This window comes from Dendrobates tinctorius, unplaced genomic scaffold (genome assembly GCF_039654945.1).
Source record: "Dendrobates tinctorius isolate UK_male_01 unplaced genomic scaffold, ASM3965494v1 ptg000007l, whole genome shotgun sequence".
NCBI classification, from domain to species: domain Eukaryota; kingdom Metazoa; phylum Chordata; class Amphibia; order Anura; family Dendrobatidae; genus Dendrobates; species Dendrobates tinctorius.
In genome coordinates, this window is record NW_027361675.1 from 43,995,459 (window position 1) to 44,018,999 (window position 23,541).

Genomic DNA, 23,541 nt, shown 5'->3' on the forward strand with positions numbered 1-23,541 from the left:
GGTAGAATCTGGAGCTAACTCAATACCATCGAGAAAATAGGGAGATTAGATATTTTCATTTTAGCAGTGTGTGTCTAGTGTACTTAGCCATCCACACACTGGGCCTCAACACGATTCCCTTCCACACTATAAACCTGGAATTTAATGGATGGATATCTACTACTTAAGTTCTCCATGGGCTTCCTGAAGAACCTTTTTCCTAGAGAAGTAATGTGTGGAGGTCCGGTCAGATGGGTGAATTCGCGTCTCCTCTCTCCCTTCTGCGCAGGCACTGTGTGGATGATGTAGAGACTTCTTCCACTTCCACCCAGATAGAAGAGGCGGCGTATCAAGGGACTGGGGTGGTACCGATTACAATCTAGAGTCTCCAATCAGACAATTTACATACAGCATAGGACCTGCATAAGACACATTTTCAGAGGTATTCTGGAGCGCCTATGGTGATATAAAGGGTTGTAGAAACCCCAATTACATAATTTTAAAGGTGATGGGTAGGGGAGAAAACTTGCATCTTTGTCGTTAACCATCATTCTTTATTGTCACAGATATAGAGTGGCTTGCAAAAGTATTCACCCCCTTGGTATTTTTTCATTTTTTTGCCACCTCTTAACTTGCAATTTCAGTTTTTTGAGAGTTTGCATCAGCTCATGTAAAGAACATGCCTACAGCTGTGAACATTTGTTTTTTATTAATATTCTGATTATCGTATAAGATAACTTGTTCACAAAAGAGTTCCTTTAACCCCTTGTTTATATTTCAGTGCGTTAATGAACTAAATCAGTGGCTGTCTGCATTGAGAAAGATATGTGTTAACAACAGTGATTTGCTTGGCTCCTATCATCCTGGTGTCTACAAAGGAGAGAAGTGGAGCTGCTGCCACCAGAAGGACAAAGGAGGTATTGCATCATCCATAAATAATGTTTTTTTTAGCATGCTAAAGAGTTTACATTTAGAAATGTTTTTAGTGTCTATATATACACGTCCTCATACCACCTTATATACAATCGTATGCTACCTCTCCTCAAACAATATACAAAGGAAAGCTACATCAAAACTGCTTCAAGTTGAGCAGCTGTCGATGACAACCTATCAGAATTCACTTCTCAGTTCTCAATGGCCTTTTGGAAAATGAAATTATAGACCTGATTGGTGGCCATGGGCACTTTTCTTTTTGTCATTTTTATATACATAGAAAGTACTGCTGTCAGCATTGTTATCAACTGACGTAAATTAAACAGGGGCGGACACAGACTGTAGTGGGCCTCTGTGCAAGAAATTTTTCGGGCCCCCCTACTAGGAGCAGATCCAGCAGACTTCCGCACCTCTGCCGCCTAACGGGCGACTTGTGGCACCGATCCGGCATGCCCCATTCATTCTCTACTGGGCTTGCGGCCAGCTGCGGCAAGCGCAGTTGTGCTAGATCCGCGTTACATGATGCCACTAAAATATATAGCGGATATGCTGCGTTTTTTAGAGCGGGAAAATCTATACCATGTCAATTTTTGCTGCAGATTTTCCCAACCGTAAATGTACTGTATATCTAATATTGAGGCTATGCAGGGCTAGATATAATATCTGTAGGGTGCTGCTGGGCTGTATTTATTATTTGCCAGTTGCAGCCTCCAAATTATATATACAGGCCAGCACAGCCTCCAAATAACATATATAGCCCACTAGCCCAGCATTGCCTCTAGTTGTTAATATATACAGCCCAGCACAGCCTCCAAATAAAATATGGTACACAGCCCAGCATATCCTTCAGTTAATATATACAGCCCAGCACAGCATCCAAACAATATATACAGCCCAGCATAGCCTCCAGCTAAAATATACAGTCCAGCAACAGCCTTCAGGTAATATATACAGCGCCCAGCACAGACTCCATGTAATATATACAGCCCAGCACCGCCTCCAGTTAATATATACAGCCCAGCACAGCCTCCAGTTAATATATACAGCCCAGCACAGCCTTCAGGTAATATATACAGCCCACAACAGCCTCCAGGTGCTATATACAGCCCAGCATAGCCTCCAAATAAAATATGGTATACAGCCCAGCATAGCCTTCAGTTACCGTATTTTTCGGACCATAAGACGCACTTTTTTCCCCAAAAATGTTTGTGGAAAGTGGGGGGTGCGTCTTATGGTCGCAATATACTTACATCCGTCCATGGCTGGTGGTTGGTGCAGGTGCCGCGGGGCTCTGTGGTGCGGTGGTGGCAGCAAGCTGTGCTCCGATGCAGGGGTAGCGGCTCTTTGGCTCCATGGGGGGCTCCGCCGGCATTTCCTCGAAGCCCGGAGGCCCCCACACATCCGTTGCTGGCTGCTGCCATGTTGCAGTGGCCTCCGGGAACATGGACGCCGGGAAGATGGCCGCTGGTCCGGGGACGGCGCATGCGCAGGTTCAGATCTCGTCCCGAGATCTCGGGAGACGAGATTCATATCTCCGCAACGAGATTTTGTTCCCCGAGATCTCGGGACGAGATCTGAACCTGCGCATGCGCCTATTACTACACCTGATACCCCAATACTGAGCAGCTTCTGCCGTATGTGTCCCTATTACTGCACCTGATACCCCAATGCTGAGCCGCTCCTGCCGTATGTGTCCCTATTACTGCACCTGATACCCCCTATACACACATGGCTCCGCTCCACATCCCCTATACACACACGGCTCCGCTCTGTACACCTTGTACATACACGGCTCTGCTCCGTGCACCTTGTACACACGTGGCTGTGCTCCGTGCACCTTGTACACATACGGCTCTGCTCTGTTCACCTTGTACACACGCACTGTGCTCCGTGCACCTTGTACACACGCAGCTCTGCTCCGTACACCTTGTACATACGAAGCTCTGCTCCGTACACGCTGTACACACGTGACTCCGCTCCGTACACCTTGTACACACCTGGCTCCGCTCTGTACACCTTGTACACATGCAGCTCCGCTCCGCACACCCCGTACACACGCGGCACCGCTCCATACACCTCGTACACATACTGCTCCGCTCCATACACCTTGCACACACGGCTCCGCTCCGTACACCCTGTACACACACATGACTCTGCTCCGTACACCCCGTACACACACGACTCCGCTCCGTACACACACACGGCTCCACTCTGTACACACACGCCTCCGCTCCATACACCTTGTACACATACACGGCTCTGCTCACAGCATACACACGCCCTCACTCTGCTGCCTCCTGCAGCGCTGCTCTCCTCTCCTCTCCTCCTTGCAGCGCTCCACATGGCTAATTTGAATTGAATTATTAGCCATGTGGGTGCAGGAGGCTGGTGGGGCCCCCGTTCAATGAACCGGCTGTACGGGCGGTGGGTCCGCCCCTGAATTTAAATAAAATATGGCTTATATGGGGTAATATGGAAAATGCAAAATCTGAAATGGAAAATACCATAATGTTCATGGGATGAGGGTTCATAAGGAGCCTACTTCTGGAGATCTGAATTGGTCCAGACGTTTATGTGGAAATCCTGTAAATGTCTAGAATATGGTTACCCTATCCAAGGTGTTATATAGAATTAGACAAACATGACGGCTGTGTTGCAAAACTATCCTGCCTGTAGTGTTGGAGGGATCAGTCAGGTCAGTTCATCTGAACTGCAGTGCCATGTATAACCCATGAGCAGGTATGGAAATGTTTATGGAAGAAATAACCCATGTTTTCCTAATTCTGTCCAGCCTCTTACAAAGGAGTATAGCCCAAATCACAGTGTGTTCTACTATTAATGTACAGATATATTTATTCATTTGTGCCAATCTCATTATTAAAATGACCCTGGCACGATGTACTTGTAATCTGATCTGAGAGCAGCATGGTATAAAAGCTTGATATGAATGAATCATGTGCAGGTTTGTTGGAAGAGATTCAGTATTAGGCTATGTGCACAAGGTGCGTATTCTGTGCATGCATTTTCTGTGCAGAATTCACCAAATCCGCAGGTCAAATGACCTGTATTTTTCCTGCGGATTTCTTCCTGTTTTTTTGCGGTTTTTGTGCGGTTTTCCACCTGCGGATTCCTATAGTGGAGTAGGTGGAAAACTGCAGGAAAACCGCACAAAAGAAGTCACATGCTGCTTTTTTTTTCCGCACGAAAACCGCACGGAAAAATCCGCAGCATGTGCACAGCAGGTTTTTTTTTCATAGTGTTTAATGGTACTGTACATCACCTGCAGTTCTGCTGCAGATCCGCAGTGGCAAAACCGCTGCGGATCCGCGGCAGAATCCGCGCCGTGTGCACAGGGCCTAACTTGGTATTTGTAAGTAGAGATGAGCGAATTTGTTTGGATTTTGGCCCTGAATCTGATTTTGACATATTCGGGCCATATTCGAACACTATTTGTGCCGAATGTATGTCTTTTGATCGGTTCCAAACATATTCGGTAATTTCTACTCCCATTGACTATAATGACGTTTGTCTGTGTTCGACGAATATTGCAAAAACAATATTCGTTGCCGATCGTATTCGGAACCGAATCCGAACAATTTCGCTCATCTCTATTTGTAAGCCCATGACTCCAGTGGGCGATACTACTCCGTGATTGACAGATATCTCTGTATGCACAGTCATGCAGGGACGACTGTCAATCACTGAATCGTACTGACTCACTTGCTTACAAACACCAGGGATTTTAATTATTAAAATGCAAGGTTTACTGAAATGTTTCCCCTAATCCAATCAGCTCCTCCTGCGCTATAACATCCTGCCTGTAGATGAGATACCGTTTTTAACATGACAGGTTCCCTTTAAATGTGCCATATTTTGCACATAAAGGATGGAATCTCCAGCGCTGGACTTCAGTTAAAAATACATCATTTATTGTAAATTCTTAAAATCGAACAGAAAAAAGTATGGATAAGGACATACAGGCAGATGGGGTCTCTGGTGGTCTCCAACCAACGCGTTTCGACCTAGAGGGTCTTACTCATGGTTCCATGAGTAAGACCCTCTAGGTCGAAACGCGTTGGTTGGAGACCACCAGAGACCCCATCTGCCTGTATGTCCTTATCCATACTTTTTTCTGTTCGATTTTAAGAATTTACAATAAATGATGTATTTTTAACTGAAGTCCAGCGCTGGAGATTCCATCCTTTATTTTGCTTCAGTCAACACCCCTGATCAAGGTGACTCCGTGCGCAGGAGGATTATGGATCGCAACCGAGACTGGTGAGCTGACCTCCCTTCATTTTCCCTATCCTTCTATAATTATATTTTGCACATATTACCACCAAAGATGCCTCTTTAGGCTTTATTTATCCTCCAGTACTAATTTGAGTCATCTTTTTGTGGTTCTAGTGCTTTTGGTCAATCATACGCAGTGCAGTCTTTCTCAGCTGTCTTCCAGCATAGCTCTGCTGTGCATCCGCCACCAACATAATGTATTCTACAGTGTGGGCCATTTATATGGATACACCTGGTTGGATTCAAAATGGCTGACTTCAAAATGGCCGCCATGGTCACCACCCATTTTGAAAATTTTTCCCCCTCCCATACACTAATGTGCCACAAACAGGAAGTTGATATCACCAACCATTCCCATTTTATTTAGGTGTATCCATATACATAGCCCACCCAGGTGTATCCATATAAATGGCCCACCCTGTACACTCTATTCCTCTGTACACTGTATGGTCTTGTGCACTAGTCTGCCATACTAATTTTATTTTTGCCATACACGATATAGCTGCATTTGTGTTTTTACATCATTGATCTGTTAGTTGGTTTGTAGCAGAAATCAACAGTTCTGCATTCCGCTCTGCCTCCACAACACAGCTTGAGATAACAATTGCAGAAGCACAGCAAAGCTGAGACCAGCTGTGCTGAGCTGTGTTGATGCCAAATGTTGACGGATCAGTGTTATGAATTTGGAAATGCTGCTTTCAGGATTATCTTCTGCGATATGCACCAACAGAGGGGCATTGGCAACTTTCATCCTTGATCTGTCTGCAGTAGATTGTTTTGCAAGATAGCAGCCATGTTTTTCTAATTCTGCACAAATCCTTTAAAAGGGTAATACTATCCTAACCATTTAGACAACATCACATTTCTGGAACAGGGCATATCTCCAGAAGTAGGCTCACTCTGAATATAAATTTAGCTTAATGGCACTAACATATCTGTGGTGGAGTGAACACATCCTAGCAGAGCTGTGCTGGAAGTCAATGCTTTTTTACATATTCCTCGGCCAGTCAGCTTCCAGCACAGCTCTGAGACCTAAACCCACAGGGGTGAACCTAGCCTCTCTGCTGCCTGAGGCGAACAGCAAAATGACACCCCCCCCCCCCCCCCCCGCACACAAAGTAAATTTTTATACTGTATCTATATTGTAAAACTGAGTACAATAGTGGACATTTTGATTTAGAAAAATAGAAAAAAAAAGGTGTCCAAACACAAGGATGTCAGCGCCATCACACGCACATACAAGAACAACACAGAAGTATCCAGAACAAGGGTCATTAATGGCAATGGTAGGCCTGGCACAGGGCCGGACTGGGACGAAAATGCAGCCCTACCACACAAATCCCACCAGCCCACAAACTATAACACTGATCAGCACCAATCAGTGAATTTTTGCTATACTTTGTCGTCCCCTCATCACTCTCTTAAAGGAGTTATTTGAAGAGCCACATGTGAATAGCACCACAGTGCATATGATTGACCACAGTTCCATTTAAATGGTGCTCTTCAAAGCTACATTTGCCAGGATCATGGTGGTCCCAGCAGTCAGATCCACAACAAACAGAAAGTCATCCCCTATCCCCACATAATTCTCCATACAGTATTATGGGCCCCATATAATGCTCCATACAGTATAATGGGCCCCATATATTACTTCATACAGTATATTGGGCCCAATATATTACTTCATACAGCATAATGGGCCCCATATATTACTTCATACAGTATAATGGGCACCATATATTAGTTCATACAGCATAATGGGCCCCATATAATTCTTCTCCCCAAACCCCGCTGCTCTGCTCTCCTCAGTGTATTCTGATCCTCCGCACTGCTTGGCACAGGGACATCATTAACTTTACGTATATAATTGTCCACTTGGACTGATAGTAATAGTGATTTGTTTGTACCCTGTTGTCTGGGGCTTGCCCACTTTATGGGGGTGCTCACGGCATATGATTATACACCAGTAAAAAGTATCAGAGGCTCAATGTGACCATTGCCACCTAGTTTCCTACCCCTCTTATTCTACTGGTACTGTGGGCACACTGACTGGTACTGAGGAAAAGAAAGAAAGAACAGAGAGAGAAAGAAAGAGGAGAAAAAAAGAAAGAAGAGAGAAAGAAAGAGGGGAAAGAAAGAACAGAGAGAAAGAAAGAAGAAAGAAAGAAACAAACAGAGAGAAAGAAAGAACAGAGAGAGAAAGAAAGAGGGGACAGAAAAAAGAACAGAGAAAAAAGAAAGAGGGGAAAGAAAGAAAGAACAGAGAGAAAGAAAGAGGGGAAAGAAAGAAACAACAGAGAGAGAAAGAAAAAAGGGGAAAGAAAGAAACAACAGAGAGATAGAAAAAGAAACAGAAAGAAAGAACGAAAGAGGGGACAGAAAAAAGAACAGAGAGAGAGAAAAAAAAACAGAGAAAGAAAGAACAGAGAGAACGAAAGAGGGGACAGAAAAAAGAACAGAGAGAGAGAAAAATAGAAAAAGGGGAAAGAAAGAACAGAGAGAGAGAAAGAGAGAGAAAGAAAGAACAGAGAGAGAACGGATAGAAAGAAATAAAGAAAGAGGGGAAAGAAAGAGAACAGAGAGAGAAAGAAAGATTAGAAAGAAAGATTAGAGAAAGAAAGAGGGGAAAGAAAGAGAAAGAAAGAACAGGGGGAAAGAAAGAAAGAAGAAAAAAAGAACATAGAGAGAGAAAGAAAGAGTGGACAGAAAAAAGAAGAGAAAAAAAGAAAGAGGAGAGAGAAAGAAAGAACAGAGAGGGAGAGAGAAAGAAAGAGGGGAAAGAAATAAAAAACAGAGAACAGAGAGAGAAAGAGAGGAAAGAAAGAAAGAGGGGAAAGAAAGAGAACAGAGTGAGAGAAAGAAAGAAAAGAGAGAGAGAAAGGAAGAACAGAGAGAAAGAAAATAGAGAGAGAGAAAGAGAGGAAAGAAAGAAATAACAGAGAGAGAGAGAAAGAAAAAAGAAAGATTAGAGGGAGAAAGAAAGAACAGCGAGAGAGAAAGAAACAGAGAGACAAAAAAAGAAAAATTCTATAAAGATACTATAGCAGCCCGACTCCCATTGTAGTGCTCACCTGAGCCTCCCGATGCAGGACATGTCATGATCCGCTCACATGGCCGGCATCCCCGAGTTCAAGGCGATCCCGCTGTCCACGCTGTCGGAGGAGGACACGGTGATGGATCTGAAGCATTCCCTGAAGTGCCTCCATGGTTCCGTCACAATCTCCCGAAATTACCTCATTTCCGGTCAGCTTCTAGCACGTCACTTCCGGTGGAACGTTACGTGCAAATTTTAAAGTGCTCCTCGGGTCTCCGCCGTGTACTCCTGTGTCTGCGGGAAAAGTAAGCTCCCGGTCGGGGCAGTGGGGCAGACTCTCTATCAAAATATGGACTGTCCCGCTGGGAGGTATGAATGCTCCACACCATGCACCTTGTACATGTATGGCTCCGAACACCTCATACACACATGGCTCCGCTCTGTACACCTCGCACACACACGGCTCCACTCAGTATACACATGGCTCCACTCCGTAAACCTCGTACACATGCGGCTCTGCTCCATACACCTTTTACACACATGGCCACTCTCTGTACACGTTGTACACACATGGCTCCACTCCGTAAACCTCGTACACACACGGCTCTGCTCCGCTCCGTACACGTCGTACACACAGGGCTCCATTTTGTACGCCCCAAACACACACAGCTCCACTACGCACAACCCGTACACATGAGGCTCCACTCTGTACACCCCGTACACACGCAGCGCCGCACACCTCGTACACACGCGGCTCCGCTCTGTACATCTCGCGCACACACACGGCTCCACTCCGTAAACCTTGTACACATGCGGCTCTGCTCCGTACACCTTTTACACACGTGGCCACGCTCTGTACACCTTGTACACACATGGCTCCACTCCGTAAACCTTGTACACATGCGGCTTTGCTCCATACACCTCGTACACACGCGGCTCTGCTCTGGACACCTCGCACACGTGCGGCTCCACTCTGGACACCTCGCACACTAGCGGCTCCGCTCCGTACACCTCGTACACGCGCGGCTCCGCTCCGTACACCTCGCACACACACGGCTCTGCTCCGTACACATGCTGCTCCACTCTGGACACCTTGCACACACACGGCTCCGCTCAGTACACCTCGAACACTCGCGGCTCTGTACACCTTGTACACACATGGCTCTGCTCCGTACACTTCGTACACACATGGCTCTGCTCCGTACACCTTGTACACACACAGCTCTGCTCCGTACACCTCATATACACACACGGCTCTGCTCTGTACACCTCGTACACACACGGCTCCGCTCCGTACACCTCGAACACACGTGGCTCCATACACCTTGTACACATGGCTCTGCTCCGTACACTTTGTACACACACGGCTCTGCTCTGTATACCTCATACACGCAAGGCTCTGCTACATCCACACTGTAAACCCCTCCTGACCCCACACAGAAACTACCCACCTCCAGACCAGCACCATGACAACCAGCACAGCAGAGTCCTGCATACACGCACAGGACCTGTGATGAGGTCACAGGAGGGGAGGAGTCAGGGGTCACATGATCAGGGGGCCCTAACTCCTTCCCTCCTGTGACCTCATCAATTACAAGCCTCTGCATGATACCAGCAGGCTCACACACAAACACAATGAGTGACTCACCGTCACCGCAAACAGCATTGCAGAAGCATGGCGTCGGCACCGCACTACATTATCTGATTGAAGGGGACGGTGACGCTCTGCGACCCCCTGTATTCAGAGACTGATTGCCGCCTGAGCTGAATTCTCAGATTGACTCATGGATGATGCAGCCCTGTAAACCCAGATAGGTGGGAAACACAGGAGAGGGACAGAAGGGTCTGCAGCACTGGAGGAAAGTATTATGCTGCTGGGAAATGTGGTTTTAGCAGTATAACAATTGGACAGCCCATCTGAGGCTAGATGAACAGTGGAGCATATAAAGATAAAAAAAGACAGAAAGGTACAAGGAACAATCTTTATGCTCAATTTGGTCTATATATTACAATAAGTATGCATTTACTATGCCTTGTGAAAAATAATGTGATTGTGGGAATAATCCTTTAATTGTTAAAAACTGGACCAGGTACTGTACATAAGCTGTCTCCTTTATTTTCAGTTGCTGGCTGTGACAAAACTCGGCATGAAGTCACATTACAGGAATGGAACGATCTCTTAAATCCTGATCTAGAGGCACAGCTTATTTTCAGACATTTGATTGGCGTGAGAGAGATAATGAGGTAAACTGTCTGTTTGCCATCCATATGACAGTGTGGGAATATTTCAGTGTTATACATGGTTACAAAAAGGTGAAGCTGATATCACACACTAATAAATATTTCTGATGTAACACAGTGGAATGTCGTTTTGTTGCACAACCACGTACTCTTTAAAGGGGTTCTCTAAGACTGTAATAAAAAAGGGCCCCATCACATAATTCAAACTGCAGCCTGTCCTGCTCATGTGTCAAAATGGGCTGCAGTCTGAAGAATACTGCCCCTGAAACCTCTATGTCAAATGATAAGTGCTTTATCATAAGCAAACGTGCCTCCGTGAACTAAGAAGAGGTGTGTGGCATGAGGAGAAATATATCTTCACTTTAGTTGACTAGACCTGGAGGAGTGAGACAGGATAAAATAATCCTTAGTGCTCAGTCAGCTGAGAAAATGTATTTCTTCTGTCACACACTTCTCAGTTAATGGATTTATGTTTGCTTTCAATACAGTTTCTGTCAATTGACACACAGGTCTCTGAAGCAGTGTTTCTTCAGACTGCAATCCATCTTGACACATGAGTAGGATGGGCTACTTTTCAATCATGTGACGGTGGCCATTTTATTACATTTTTGAGAAATTCCTTTAAGACCACGTTAACACGTTCAGTATTTGGTCAGTATTTTACATCAGTATTTGTAAGCCAAAATCAGGGGTGGGTGATAAATGCAGAAGTGGTGACATGTTTCTATTATACTTCTCCTCTGATTGTTCAACTCCTGATTTTCGCTTACAGCAGAGGCGTAGCTAGGGTTTTGGTTGAGGGGGGGCGAAACTTCTGAGTGGGCCCCTAACTAGGTAACTGTGATTACAACTCGGTGACGCACCCTAATAGTGGATGTAGGAGACGACTGCACTGTTACTGAAAATAATCCCTATATAAAGACCAACATGGATATTACCGCAATATGATCAGTGGTAAATACCAGTCCTACAAAACATATCTGATTACTGCACAGGTATAGTTGGTGTCTTACCGCTGACGTTCTTTCTGATGGAATCGGTCACTCTTCACGTCCATCTGGCCCAGACCGACATGACAACTCCTACAGCCAGGACTCGGCTACAGAGAATACAACAACGACACGTTTCACTTCTCATATTCCAGCCCCATCACCATGTATCCCCAACCTGTACAAACCACTCATCCTGCTGATACCCCAATGCTGAGCAGCTGCTGCTGTATGTGTCCCTATTACTGCACCTGATACCCCAATGCTGAACCGCTGCTGCCATATGTGTCCCTATTACTGCACCTGATACCCCAATACTGAGCCGCTGCTGCCGTATGTGTCCCTATTACTACACCTGATACCCCAATACTGAGCCTCTGCTGCTGCCGTACGTGTCCCTATTACTGCACCTGATACCCCAATACTGAACCTCTGCTGCTGCCATATGTGTCCCTATTACTGCACCTGATACCCCAATGATGAGCCGCCGCTGCCGTATATGTCCCTATTACTGCACCTGATACCCCAATACTGAGCCTCTGCTGCTGCCGTATGTGTCCCTATTACTGCACCTGATACCCCAATACTGAGCCGCTGCTGCCGTATGTGTCCCTATTACTGCACTTGACACCCCAATACTGAGCCTCTGCTGCCGTATGTGTCCCTATTACTGCACCTGATACCCCAATGCTGAGCCGCTGCTGCCGTATGTGTCCCTATTACTGCACCTGATACCCCAATGCTGAGCCGCTGCTGCCGTATGTGCCCCTATTACTGCACCTGATACTCCAATACAGTGCCGTTGCTGCCGTATGTGTCCCTATTACTGCCCTTGATACCCCAATACTGAGCCGCTGCTGCCGTATGTGTCCCTATTACTGCACCAGATACCCCCTATACACACACGGCTCTGCTCCACACCCCCTATACACACACAGCTCTGCTCCGTACACCTTGTACACACGCGACTCTGTTCCATACACCTTGTACACATGCGGCTCTATTCCGTACACCTTGTACACACGCAGCTCTGTTCTGTACACCTTGTACACACGCACCTCTGCCACGTACACGCTGTACACACGCGCATCTGCTACATACACGCTGTACAAACGCGGCTCCGCTCCGTGCACTTGTACACATGTGGCTCTGCTCCGTACACCTTGTACACATGCAGCTCTGCTCCCTACACCCCATATACACTCGGCTCTGCTCCGTACACGCTGTACACATGCGGCTCTTCTCCGTACACGCTGTACACATGCGGTTCCGCTCCGTACACCTTGTTCACACAGGCTCTGCTCCGCACACCCCGTACACACGCGGCTCCGCACCATACACCTTGTACACATACGGCTCCAATCCATACACATTGCACACACGGCTCCACTCCGTACACCCCGCACACACGGCTCTGCTCCGTACACCCTGTACACACACGGCTTTGCTTTGTACACCCCGACCCGTACACACTTGGCTCTGCTCCGTACACAAACGGCTCCGCTCACCCCATACACACGCGGCTCCGCTCCTCTGTACACCTCATACATGCATATCTCTGCTCCGTACACCTTCTACACACACGGCTCCGCTCTGTACACTTCATACACAGCTCTGCTACATCCACCCTGTAAACCCCTCCTGAGCCCACACAGAAACTTACTTTACCTCATCCAGCACCAAGACAACCAGCACAGCAGAGCCCTGCATGTGACCCCTTGACTCCACCCCTCCCGTGACCTCATCACAGGGCCTGTGCGCACAGTATAGCCCAGGATGACATTGCTGGCTGTGAGTGGGGGGCGCGCTGCTGGCATCGGGGCCCCCCACCGCCTTCTTAGGGGCCCATAGCGGCTGGGCGGCAGAGTAGGGAGATCGATTCTCCCTGCTCTGCCGCAGAATGTAACTGTATGGGCGCACTGTGCACACCGATACAGTTACAGTAGCGTAGCTCTGGTGGGCCCCCTCAGAGCTCGGGCCCGGGGCGACCACCCCCTCTGCCCCCCCCGTTAGCTACGCTACTGGCTTACAGATACTGGGGTCAAATACTGACCAAATAATGAACATGTGAACGTGGCCTAACAATGAGAGTGTTTTATCTGCATGCGTTGAAAGTAGATGACAGCTCACCTGTTGCGGTTCTATACAGTAGAGCACAGAGATTCATCCTCCTGACCAGATGTGGAATATTCAAAGAAAAATTAGTGGTTTCCAGCTCCAATAAAAACATTTTGTTTATGTAAAAATCTTTAAAATGACAATTCCATGGAAAGAAAGGAGGTAAGTAAAAATTTGATGGACAAGTGCAACAATAAATTTTTTAATTGGAACTGGAAACTACTATATTTGCTTTATCTTCATGATAGTTTGGTTTATGGTCACATTGTGCTAACAATATATGTAGGGTACCCATGGAAATTACCGCATCTGCATATAATTATTGCTTCAACATTTCGCTTGATACATACCCCACTCTTGTGGTCTATGGACTGTTAGGAACACCTGAACGTTGCACAGAAAGTATGTCCCCACTGTCGCCATGTAATTTACTGACATTTATTAGAAATGTCTGGAATAGCAGTATGTAGAATTTCTAACGGAACAAATCAATAATTTCTTGACAGGGTCTAAAGCAGGGGTGGGGAATCTTTTTTCTGCCAGGGGCCATTTGGATATTTATACCGTCCTTCGGGGGCCGTACAAACTCCGCTCACAAAGTAGATCCTGACTCTGGCACTGGTTTCATGACTTAATATTTCATTGCATGCCCTTCAGTGTTCAGTAGTGAACACTGCGTGTGTGTGCTAACAGAGCAAGAAGAAATTAATGAGCTTGTGGCAATCAAACTACAGTTCCCTGCCCAAGAATGCGGTCCCTGAGAATCTGCTCGGGGGCTTGATAAAAGGTCATCGAGGGCCGTAAATGGCCCTGGGGCCTGAGGTTCCCCACCCCTGGTCTAAAGTGTAAGTCCTTGTTTGGTAGGATGTCTCACTGTGACTGTATGTAAATAGGGAAAAGGGCCCTGCACCGTCCTTAGGTCTGGGACCCTAACTATTCCTGCTCCCAAAGGTACCTCTAAAGGTGAGGAGGTTTGGGCCACCAGCCTTACTGTTCTCCTGTTATACCTTAAGCTACTCCCCCCCGCCCCAGGAGACCTGGTACGGAAATGCTAGTATATAAACATCATAAAACCAATTACTGCCATTCCAAACTCCACTGCCAGAGAGTAAATGGACAGATAAAACACAAGAACCAAAAAATATTGTCCAAGTAAATTGCAATTTTATTCTATATACTATAAAAATTATATATATATAAGTTTTATAGTATATTGAATAAAATTGCAATTTATTTGGAAAATATTTTTGGTTCTTGTGTTTTTAATCTGTTCACTTACTCTCTGGCAGTAGAGATTGGAGTGGCAGTAATTGGTTTTATGACGTTTTATATAGCACAAGTTATTATTGGATCTATGGTTGATTTCATTATATAAACATGTAAGATAAACAGTGATAACAAAAAGCAACTAACATACAAAACACTCACCAAAGGTCGAGAGGTACACGTGCTTCTCACTAAATTAGAATATCATCAAAAACTTAATTTATTAAAGTTCTTCAATACAAAAAGTGAAACTCACATATTATATAGAGTCATTACAAACAGAGTGATCTATTTCAAGTGTTTATTTCTGTTAATGTTGATGATTATGGCTTACAGACAATGAAAACCCAAAAGTCACTATCTCAGTAAATTAGAATACTTTATAACACCAGCTTGAAAAATGATTTTAAAATTAGAAATGTTGTCCTACTGAAATGTATGTTCAGTAAATGCATTCAATACTTAGTCGAGGCTCCTTTTGCATCAATTACTACATCAATGCGACATGGCATGGAGGTGATCGGCCTGTGGCACTGCTGAGGTGTTATGGAAGCCCAAGTTGCTTTGATAGCAGCCTTCAGCTCGTCTGCATTGTTGGGTCTGTTGTCTCTCATCTTCCTCTTGACAATACCCCATAGATTCTCCATGAAGTTAAGGTCAGGTGAGTTTGCTGGTCAGTCAAGCACAGTGATACTGTTGTTTTTAAACCAGGTATTGGTACTTTTGGCAGTGTGGACAGGTGCCAAGTCCTGCTGGAGAATGAAATTTCCATCTCCAAAAAGCTTGTCCGTAGAGGGCAGCATGAAGTGCGCTAAAATTTCTTGGCAGATGGCTGTGCTGACTGGTCTTGACAAAACACAGTGGACCTACACCAGCAGATGACATGGCTCCCCAAATCATCATGGATTGTGGAAACTTCACACTAGACCTCAAGCAGCTTAGATTGTGTGCCTGTCCACTCTTCCTCCAGACTCTGGAACCTTGATTTCCAAATGAAATGCAAAATTTACTTTAATTTGTAAGACATGTAAGACACTTCTGGCATTGTCTATTGGTCATGAGTGTCTTGACACAAGGAATGTGACACTTGTAGCCCACGTCCTGGATACGTCTGTGTGTGATGGCTCTTGAAGAAATGACTCCAGCAGCAGTCCACTCCTTGTGAATCTCCCCCAAATTTTAGAATGGCCTTTTCTTAACAATCCTTTCAAGGCTGCGGTTATCCCGGTTGCTTGTGCACCTTTTTCTACCACACTCTTTCCTTCCACTCAACTTTCCATTAATATGCTTGGATACAGCACTCTGTGAACAGCCAGGTTCTTTAGCAATTACCTTTTGTGGTTTACTCTCCTTGTGTAGTGTGTCATTCACTACCTTCTGGACATCTGTGAAGTCAGCAGTCTTCCCCATGATTGTAGAGCCTACTGAAACAGACAAAGGAATCTTTTTAACGGCTTAGGAAGCATTTGCAGGTTTTTGTTAATTATTCTAGTTTACTAAGATAATTACCTTTGGTTTTTTCATTGACTGTAAGTCATATTCATCAACATTAACAGAAATAAACACTTGAAATAGATCACTTTGTTTGTAATAACTCTATGTAATATAGGAGTTTCACTTTTTGCATTGAAGAACTGAAATAAATTAACTAACTTTTTGATGATATTCTAATTTTGTGAGAAGCACCTGTATATAGGGAAGGGTAGGAAAGTACAAACCAAATGGTAATAGGACAATGAAGAAAGCATACACCCAAAAACAGCATGCAACAATCTCCAGCAGCAACAACGATCTCCAAGGAGCTAGGAAGTAAATCTATCACTGGCGAGGAAGATAAGTTCTGGCCAGATTTTATAGGGAGAGGAAATAACTAGGTCTGGAACAGGTGTGAGATGGAGCTGCAAGTTTCTAATCAGCATAAAAAGGGCCATTACCTCTTCAGCACCAAAGGAAAGTAAATCCCTTTAATTTGAAACACAAACATGCATACTAAATGAAATATGTGCGATTTACAATACGTAGAGATTTTCTGACCCCAGATCTCCCAGGAGGACGTGACCCACTCATGACAGTGTCCCCCCCCCTTCTACGAGGGATCACAGGACCCTTGGGGCCGGGTTTATCCGGATGGGCCAAATGAAAGGACTGCATCGTATCAACCTACTGGAATTAACCTTAGATCCTGTCCTTCAGACCATAGCCCTTCCAATGTAACAGGTACTGTACAGAGTGGTGGAATCAATGACTTTCGCCACTTTAAATTTTAAATTGCCATCAATAATATCTTGTGGTGGTTGTAAAGCTGACAGTTCTACAGACACAACTATTTTTTTGAGCAAAGACCTATGGAAAACATGGATATGGAGAGTCAGAGGAGGCTTCAGATGAAAAGCTACATGGTTGATTACAGCGTTCACTATATAATAACTAATAAACCAATAATTTCCAAGAAGGAACTTTCAATTTAATATTTTTAGTAGATAGCTATACTAAATCATTCAATCCTAGATCTGAACCTGACAATCGTTTCTTATCAATGAATGGGTTAATGTTGATATAATCTGCGCTGCTGAATAATTGTAGGTCCAGACGTATATCACATAAAGAATGGTGGATTATTCAACGCGTTTCAAAGTCTAAGCGACTTCGTCATCAGGAAATATCACACGAATACAGTGTCAGAACAAGGATACTGTCTTATATATATACAGAATTTCATATAACGGCACCAATGGGATCACCTGACAAACAGTGTCAGAGTTCACTGATACAGCACATGACGTGTTTGTGAATTGATGTATATGTGAGTAAAATAAATATTTAAACATTAAAATTTCATGGTATTAACCAAATTTTCACATTCCATTGTGCAAAGGTGAAAAAAGAAAAAAAGAAAATCAATACTTCAAAGATACAAACTTGTTTTGATTTTCTTTTGTCAGGTGATCCCATTGGTGCCGTTATATGAAATTCTGTATATACATGACAGTATCCTTGTTCTGACTCTGTATTCATGTGGTATTTCCTGATGAAGTCGCTTAGACTTTGAAACACGTTGAATAAACCATCATTCTTTATGTGATATATGTCTGGACCTACAATTATTCAGCAGCACAGATTATATCCACATTAACCCGTTCATTCATCTACAGCATGGTCACTTGCTGACCCGTGGATCTGCTGCAGCAGATAACTTTATATGCTTTATCAAAAGCTCCATCTGGTGAGTAGAATTTGATTATATCAATTTGCTTTACGTTGGATAAGACCCTATTTACGCTGTTCTCTCAAATAGCATTATTTGAATCGTTTCTTATCAGCCATACATTTGTATTAGTCCTCGATGATCTTTAAATTATTCTGAACCCCTTCTCACACAGATGAGAGCAAAGAAGAAAATTGTTCCTCCCCATGAACTCCCAAAAACTCATCTTTACTTAAGGTACAGAACTGTGAATGGAAGCCATTTGCGCCCAAAAATGGTGACTTACCAGTGGACTTGCTACGACGATTGCTTAAAGCAAACTCAGCCAATGGTAAAAAAGAATATCAAAAGACTGACCGTCAGTTCAAGACAGAAATCAGGTGCTTACTAAAAGTAGCCATCTCCATATATAATAAACAAATAAAGTAGCACTCTGTAGTGCTATAGCATGCAAACATGAAATATATGAAATTTGAATTGCAATACTGCTCTTGAAAATTTGAAAAATTGTGAACACTTAGCGCATAAATTGGCCAATACATGTTTACCCGGAAGCCACAATAAGGCGATTCTCGTTGAGGGGAACCTGCCTAATGTGAATCCTCTCTTAGCCTTAGAGGAGGTTCCCAACAACATAAATAATAATAATAAATAATCTTTATTTTTATATAGCGCTAACATATTCCGCAGCGCTTTACAGTTTGCACATATTATCATCACTGTCCCCGATGGGGCTCACAATATAAATTCCCTATCAGTATGTCTTTAGAATGTGGGAGGAAACCGGAGTACCCGGAGGAAACCCACGCAAACACGGGGAGAACATACAAACTCCTTGCAGATGTTGTCCTTGGTGGGATTCGAACCCAGGACCTCAGCGCTGCAGCGCTAATCACTGAGCCACCGTGCCGCCCATATAATGCAACAACATAATGCAAATTTCATATATTTCATGTTTGCATGCTATATCGCTCAGAGTGGTACTTTTATTTGTTATTGGTAAAAGTGAAGGCCAATCCTCCTGATTATCTGACATAATACATCTAAGGTACGCCAAGAAAAAGGATAGATGCATCCCTAAATGGGTAAAAAAAACATCCTCCAAATTTAGATACAAATTGGGTCCCCCGGAGGGAACGCCGTGAAGCTTCACAATGTCAGTGACAAACACCTGAGCCAGTGTCTTGGCGTTAACAAGAGCAGGTAAAGCAATAAAGTGCCCCATTGGAAAAATGAGTCCATGGACGATCAGGAATGGTTAATGGTAAAAGAGCCCCAGACGGACGAGTATGCGGGATTTTGGCATGCACACAGACACTACATGAGGACACAAAGTCAACTACATCCTTGTGCAACCTTGGCCACTAAAAACGACGAGGAAGGAGGTCCAGGGTCACCTTACTACCAGCCAAAGTCAAGTTATGATGTGCCTCTAAAATTTTAAGACACAGATGTACAGGTAGAAACAATTTCCCTGAAGGACCAGCAGGGGCGTCTCCCTGAGCCTTCAATAACTCACCATCAAATTCAGAACACAATGCGGTGACGACCACCCCTTCTTGTAAAATAGGAACAGCATCATCAGTACTCCCAACCCCAAGGAAACTCTGAGACAAAGCATCCACTTTGACATTCTTAATCCCAGGACTGTAAGTGAACACAAAAGACCATCTAGCTTGCCTTGGGGTTAAGATGTTTAGCAGATTCAATGTACATTAAGTTTTTGTGATCAGAGATGACTGTGACCGGGTGAACTGTCCCCTCCAAAAAATGGCGCTTCTCCTCAAATGCCAACTTAATGGTCAAAAGTTTCCTATTGCCTACTTCATAGCTTCTTTCAGTCAATGTATCAACAAAAAGGGGGTCCAAAAAATGAATAGGGCACTTCACATAAATGTAACAATTAGTCCCCCATATTCAAATGGAGGGTAAAAGAAAAGATCCCACAATAATGATCAATTTTAAAAGGTATATCGTTGTGTTACCTTGCACACTGGGCCCTGCTTCCTCCTGTGCTCTCTACAGTCTCTCGGGCCATCCTCAGTGTTTCCTGCAGCAGCCTCGCAACCTGTCTTCCATGTTCGCTAACAGTTATTCTTAGTCCTGCTCCAGTGTTCCTGTTTACTCTAGTCCTGCCTCCGGTGTTCCTGATCCATCCTGCTCCAGTCCTGCTGTCCTACTCAAGTCCTGCCTCCGGTGTTCCTGTTCCGTCCTGTTCCAGTCCTGCCGTCCTACTCCAGTCCAGCCTCCGGTGTTTCTGTTCCATCTTGTTCCAGTCCTGCCGTCCTACTTTATTCCTGTCTCCTGTGTTCCAACTCTGTCCTGTCATCTACACTTCAGTTCCTCCACGTTCCAGTCTAGTCTTACTCCATTCCTGTTTCCTGTTTGCCAGCCCTGTTCTGTCATCTATACTTCAATCCCACTGTCCTACTCCAGTCCATCCTGAGCCGCCCCTCTCGGTACCGGCTACCATGGTACTCGAACCCCTGGGCCTGCTCCTAACGGTCCCTGTATAGGGGTTGGTTCCACCTGGCAGCTCGCCCAGAGCCCCTCGGTGCCACGGTCCAGAGGGTCCACTCCTGGAGATTCCAGCTCCTGACCACCCATGCTAACACAACTAACAGACCTGGGATCCTAATAAGAATAATCTCCTAGTACAATGGCTATAATGAACTGCGATCCCAAAAGGTGTGCTGCATATATTATATGAGCCATACATATGTAAACAAAGCTTACTAGGTACTGACAGACCTCACAAATTGATCAGCACAAATGCTGTATAAATAAATCAATCAGTGAATGCATCGGTAATTGGATATATACAAGAGATAAAGGAGGTATGTACCTGTGGCTGTATATCTCCTGGTGTCCCCTCACCCCGACGCGCATTTTGCCGCCAGCTTCTTCCGCCCCCGGAAAAAAATGCCTGCTGCCCGTAGTTGGACCACCTCAAGAAGTCCGTACCTTTCCTAGTTATGTCAGGGAGAGGTTTGACAATGGATGAGAAGTTTATGATAAATTTCCAATAATAATTTGCAAACCCCAAAAAGCGTTGTAATGCCTTCAGATTTTCTGGGAGGTCCCATTCCAGAACCGCTTGGACCTTACCAGGATCCATAAAGAAACCTGCAGCTGACACTAGGAAACCTAAGAAATGAATCTCTTGTCCAGCGAATACACACTTCTCCAACTTGGCATACAGTTTATTATCTTGTAGAACCTGTAACACCTGCCTGACATGTACCTGATGAGAATTGGGATCGGGCAAGTAGATCAAAATATCATCAAGATACACTTCTACAAATCTACCCACGAGGTGACGGAAGATGTCATAAACGAAATGTTTGAACACGGCGGAATCATTAGTCAAGCTAAAAGGCATGAAAAGATTTTCATAATACCCTTCTGGGGTGTTAAAAGCGGTCTTCCACTCATCCCCCTCCTTTATCCTAATCAGATTATAAGCTGCCCTGAGATCCAACTTGGAGAACCATTTTGCCCCAATAATCTGAACAAATCAGGAATGAGTGGTAGGGGATATGGGTCCCGGATAGTAATCCGATTTAACTCATGGAAGTCTAAACAGGGACGCAGGCCCCCATCTTTCTTCTTAATGAAGAATCCAGCTACTACAGACAAAGATAAGGGTCTAATATGTCCCTTGGAAAGACCCTCAGAGATATAGTCATTCATGGTGTGTCTCTCAGGACCTGACAGATTGTATAATCTGGTCTTGGGAAACTTTGCACCCGGAAGCAAGTTCATAGGACAATCATATACACGATGGGGAGGCAGTTCCAGACACTCCTTCTCCAAGAATATTCCCTCAAAATCAGACAGAAAAGATAGAATGTTTTTAGTAGAGACAATAGCGATAATAGAACCTAGGCAATTATACTTGCAAAAATCAATCCAATTAATTATCTCTCTCGCCTGTTAGCCTATGACTCGATTATGCTTAGTCAGCCAGGGAAGACCCAACACAAAAGGGGTAGGTACCCTATATATGTTGCTTGAACAATGCGACCATAAACCCCACTGACATGTAGATAAAGAAAAAGCAGTGGTTTCCAGTTCCAATAAAAACATTTATTGTTGCATTTGTCCTTCAAATTTTTACTTACCTCCTTTCCTTCCATGGAATTGACATTTTAAAGATTTTTAAATAAATAGTGTTTTTATTGGAGCTGGAAACCACTATTTTCTTTTTGAATATTCTACATCTGGTCAGGATGGTGACTTTTGGTTGTCTGATTGCATTGAAAACGTGATCATGGACAGTGGTCCAGTGTTTCCTATGGTGTGTGACTGCGCTGTTCAGAAATAAAACAAAGAGAAAAACAATCCCGAACAAACCTTTATCTAATGATAGGCATAATATTACAATAAACATTGTTATATCTGCAGGGAAAAGCACTTGGAACTTACAAAACATGATAACAGCCGCAAATCTCACCTATCAGGTAATGTGCTTTTATTTAAGGTTGGCCATGGGATTTCACCAGCAGTATTCACAGATCTTATGTCCTGTTTAACGCCTTCTTACCGAGGCTAACTTTCATTCTTGTGCTTTCATTTATTTCTCTCTTACTTCCAAGAGCCATATTTTTTTTTTGTGCACATAAATGTAAAAAGGATTGTTTTTTTGTGAGACGGAGTTGTACTTTTGAATGACACTTCATTTTACCATATTATATACTCCATACACTTATATTGAGCGAGGCCATGCCCACTAGTTTGGTTATGGCCGGGAGTATGTATAACTCATACGTACCCGCTGGTCCCAACTCCGAAACCGGCGAATCCTCACCGCGCAGAGTGACTGCAAATTTATCGATTTGGGATACATCTTGATCACACCATATGTTGTCGTTTTGCAGCATTGCTACAGCCAAAAAAATGTAATTTTGAAGATTGTATTTGTTTCTGTTTACGGGGCTTACCGATCTGTTGAATAATTTTGATAGATTGGACTTTTATGAATGCAGTGATACAACATATGTGTATTTTTGTAATGCTCTTATTGGTAATGTGGGAAAAGGTGTGTGATTCAAATCAGAATTTATTTTTTTATATATCTTCTAAAACTTTTTTTTTTCTGTATTTGTCATTCCCATGAGGGGACTTGTGCCTGTGATCATCCAATTGCTTGTACTATATACTTGCTCCAGACTTGCACCGCTCACGTACGGCAGATGTCGGGAAAGGGTTGAAGACGACCTTCCACCAGGTCAAAAGTGGTACAGTTTTTGCTTAGATTTTTTTCCCAATTGCTCCTCAGATTATTCTGTTTTTTGTTTTATGGTCTTTACAAGGGGACGTGGCTAACAGCATAATAACACACAGTAGCCCCCAGAGAATCCCGTGAGCCATGGCCCCTTGGTTAACACCATAAAAACTAGCACTAAACAGGTCCATATCTCTGAACCCGTATGTGAGATTTTTAAAAAATAAATAAGCTAAAAACTAAGGGGTGCAGCAGG

At 44.2% G+C, this 23,541-nt stretch overlaps 1 protein-coding gene across 3 annotated transcripts in view; it reads left to right on the forward strand.

The window, feature by feature from the left end:
• LOC141088097 (ras GTPase-activating protein 4-like) overlaps positions 1-23,541 on the forward strand; it is a 255,740-nt gene that overhangs the window by 215,873 nt on the left and 16,326 nt on the right. For all 3 annotated transcript variants that reach the window (XM_073574034.1, XM_073574043.1, XM_073574053.1), the window contains exons 18-20: positions 761-896; positions 10,363-10,483; positions 22,466-22,521. In XM_073574034.1, the coding sequence (XP_073430135.1) occupies positions 761-896; positions 10,363-10,483; positions 22,466-22,521 (313 nt within the window). The remainder of the gene's footprint in view (positions 1-760; positions 897-10,362; positions 10,484-22,465; positions 22,522-23,541) is intronic.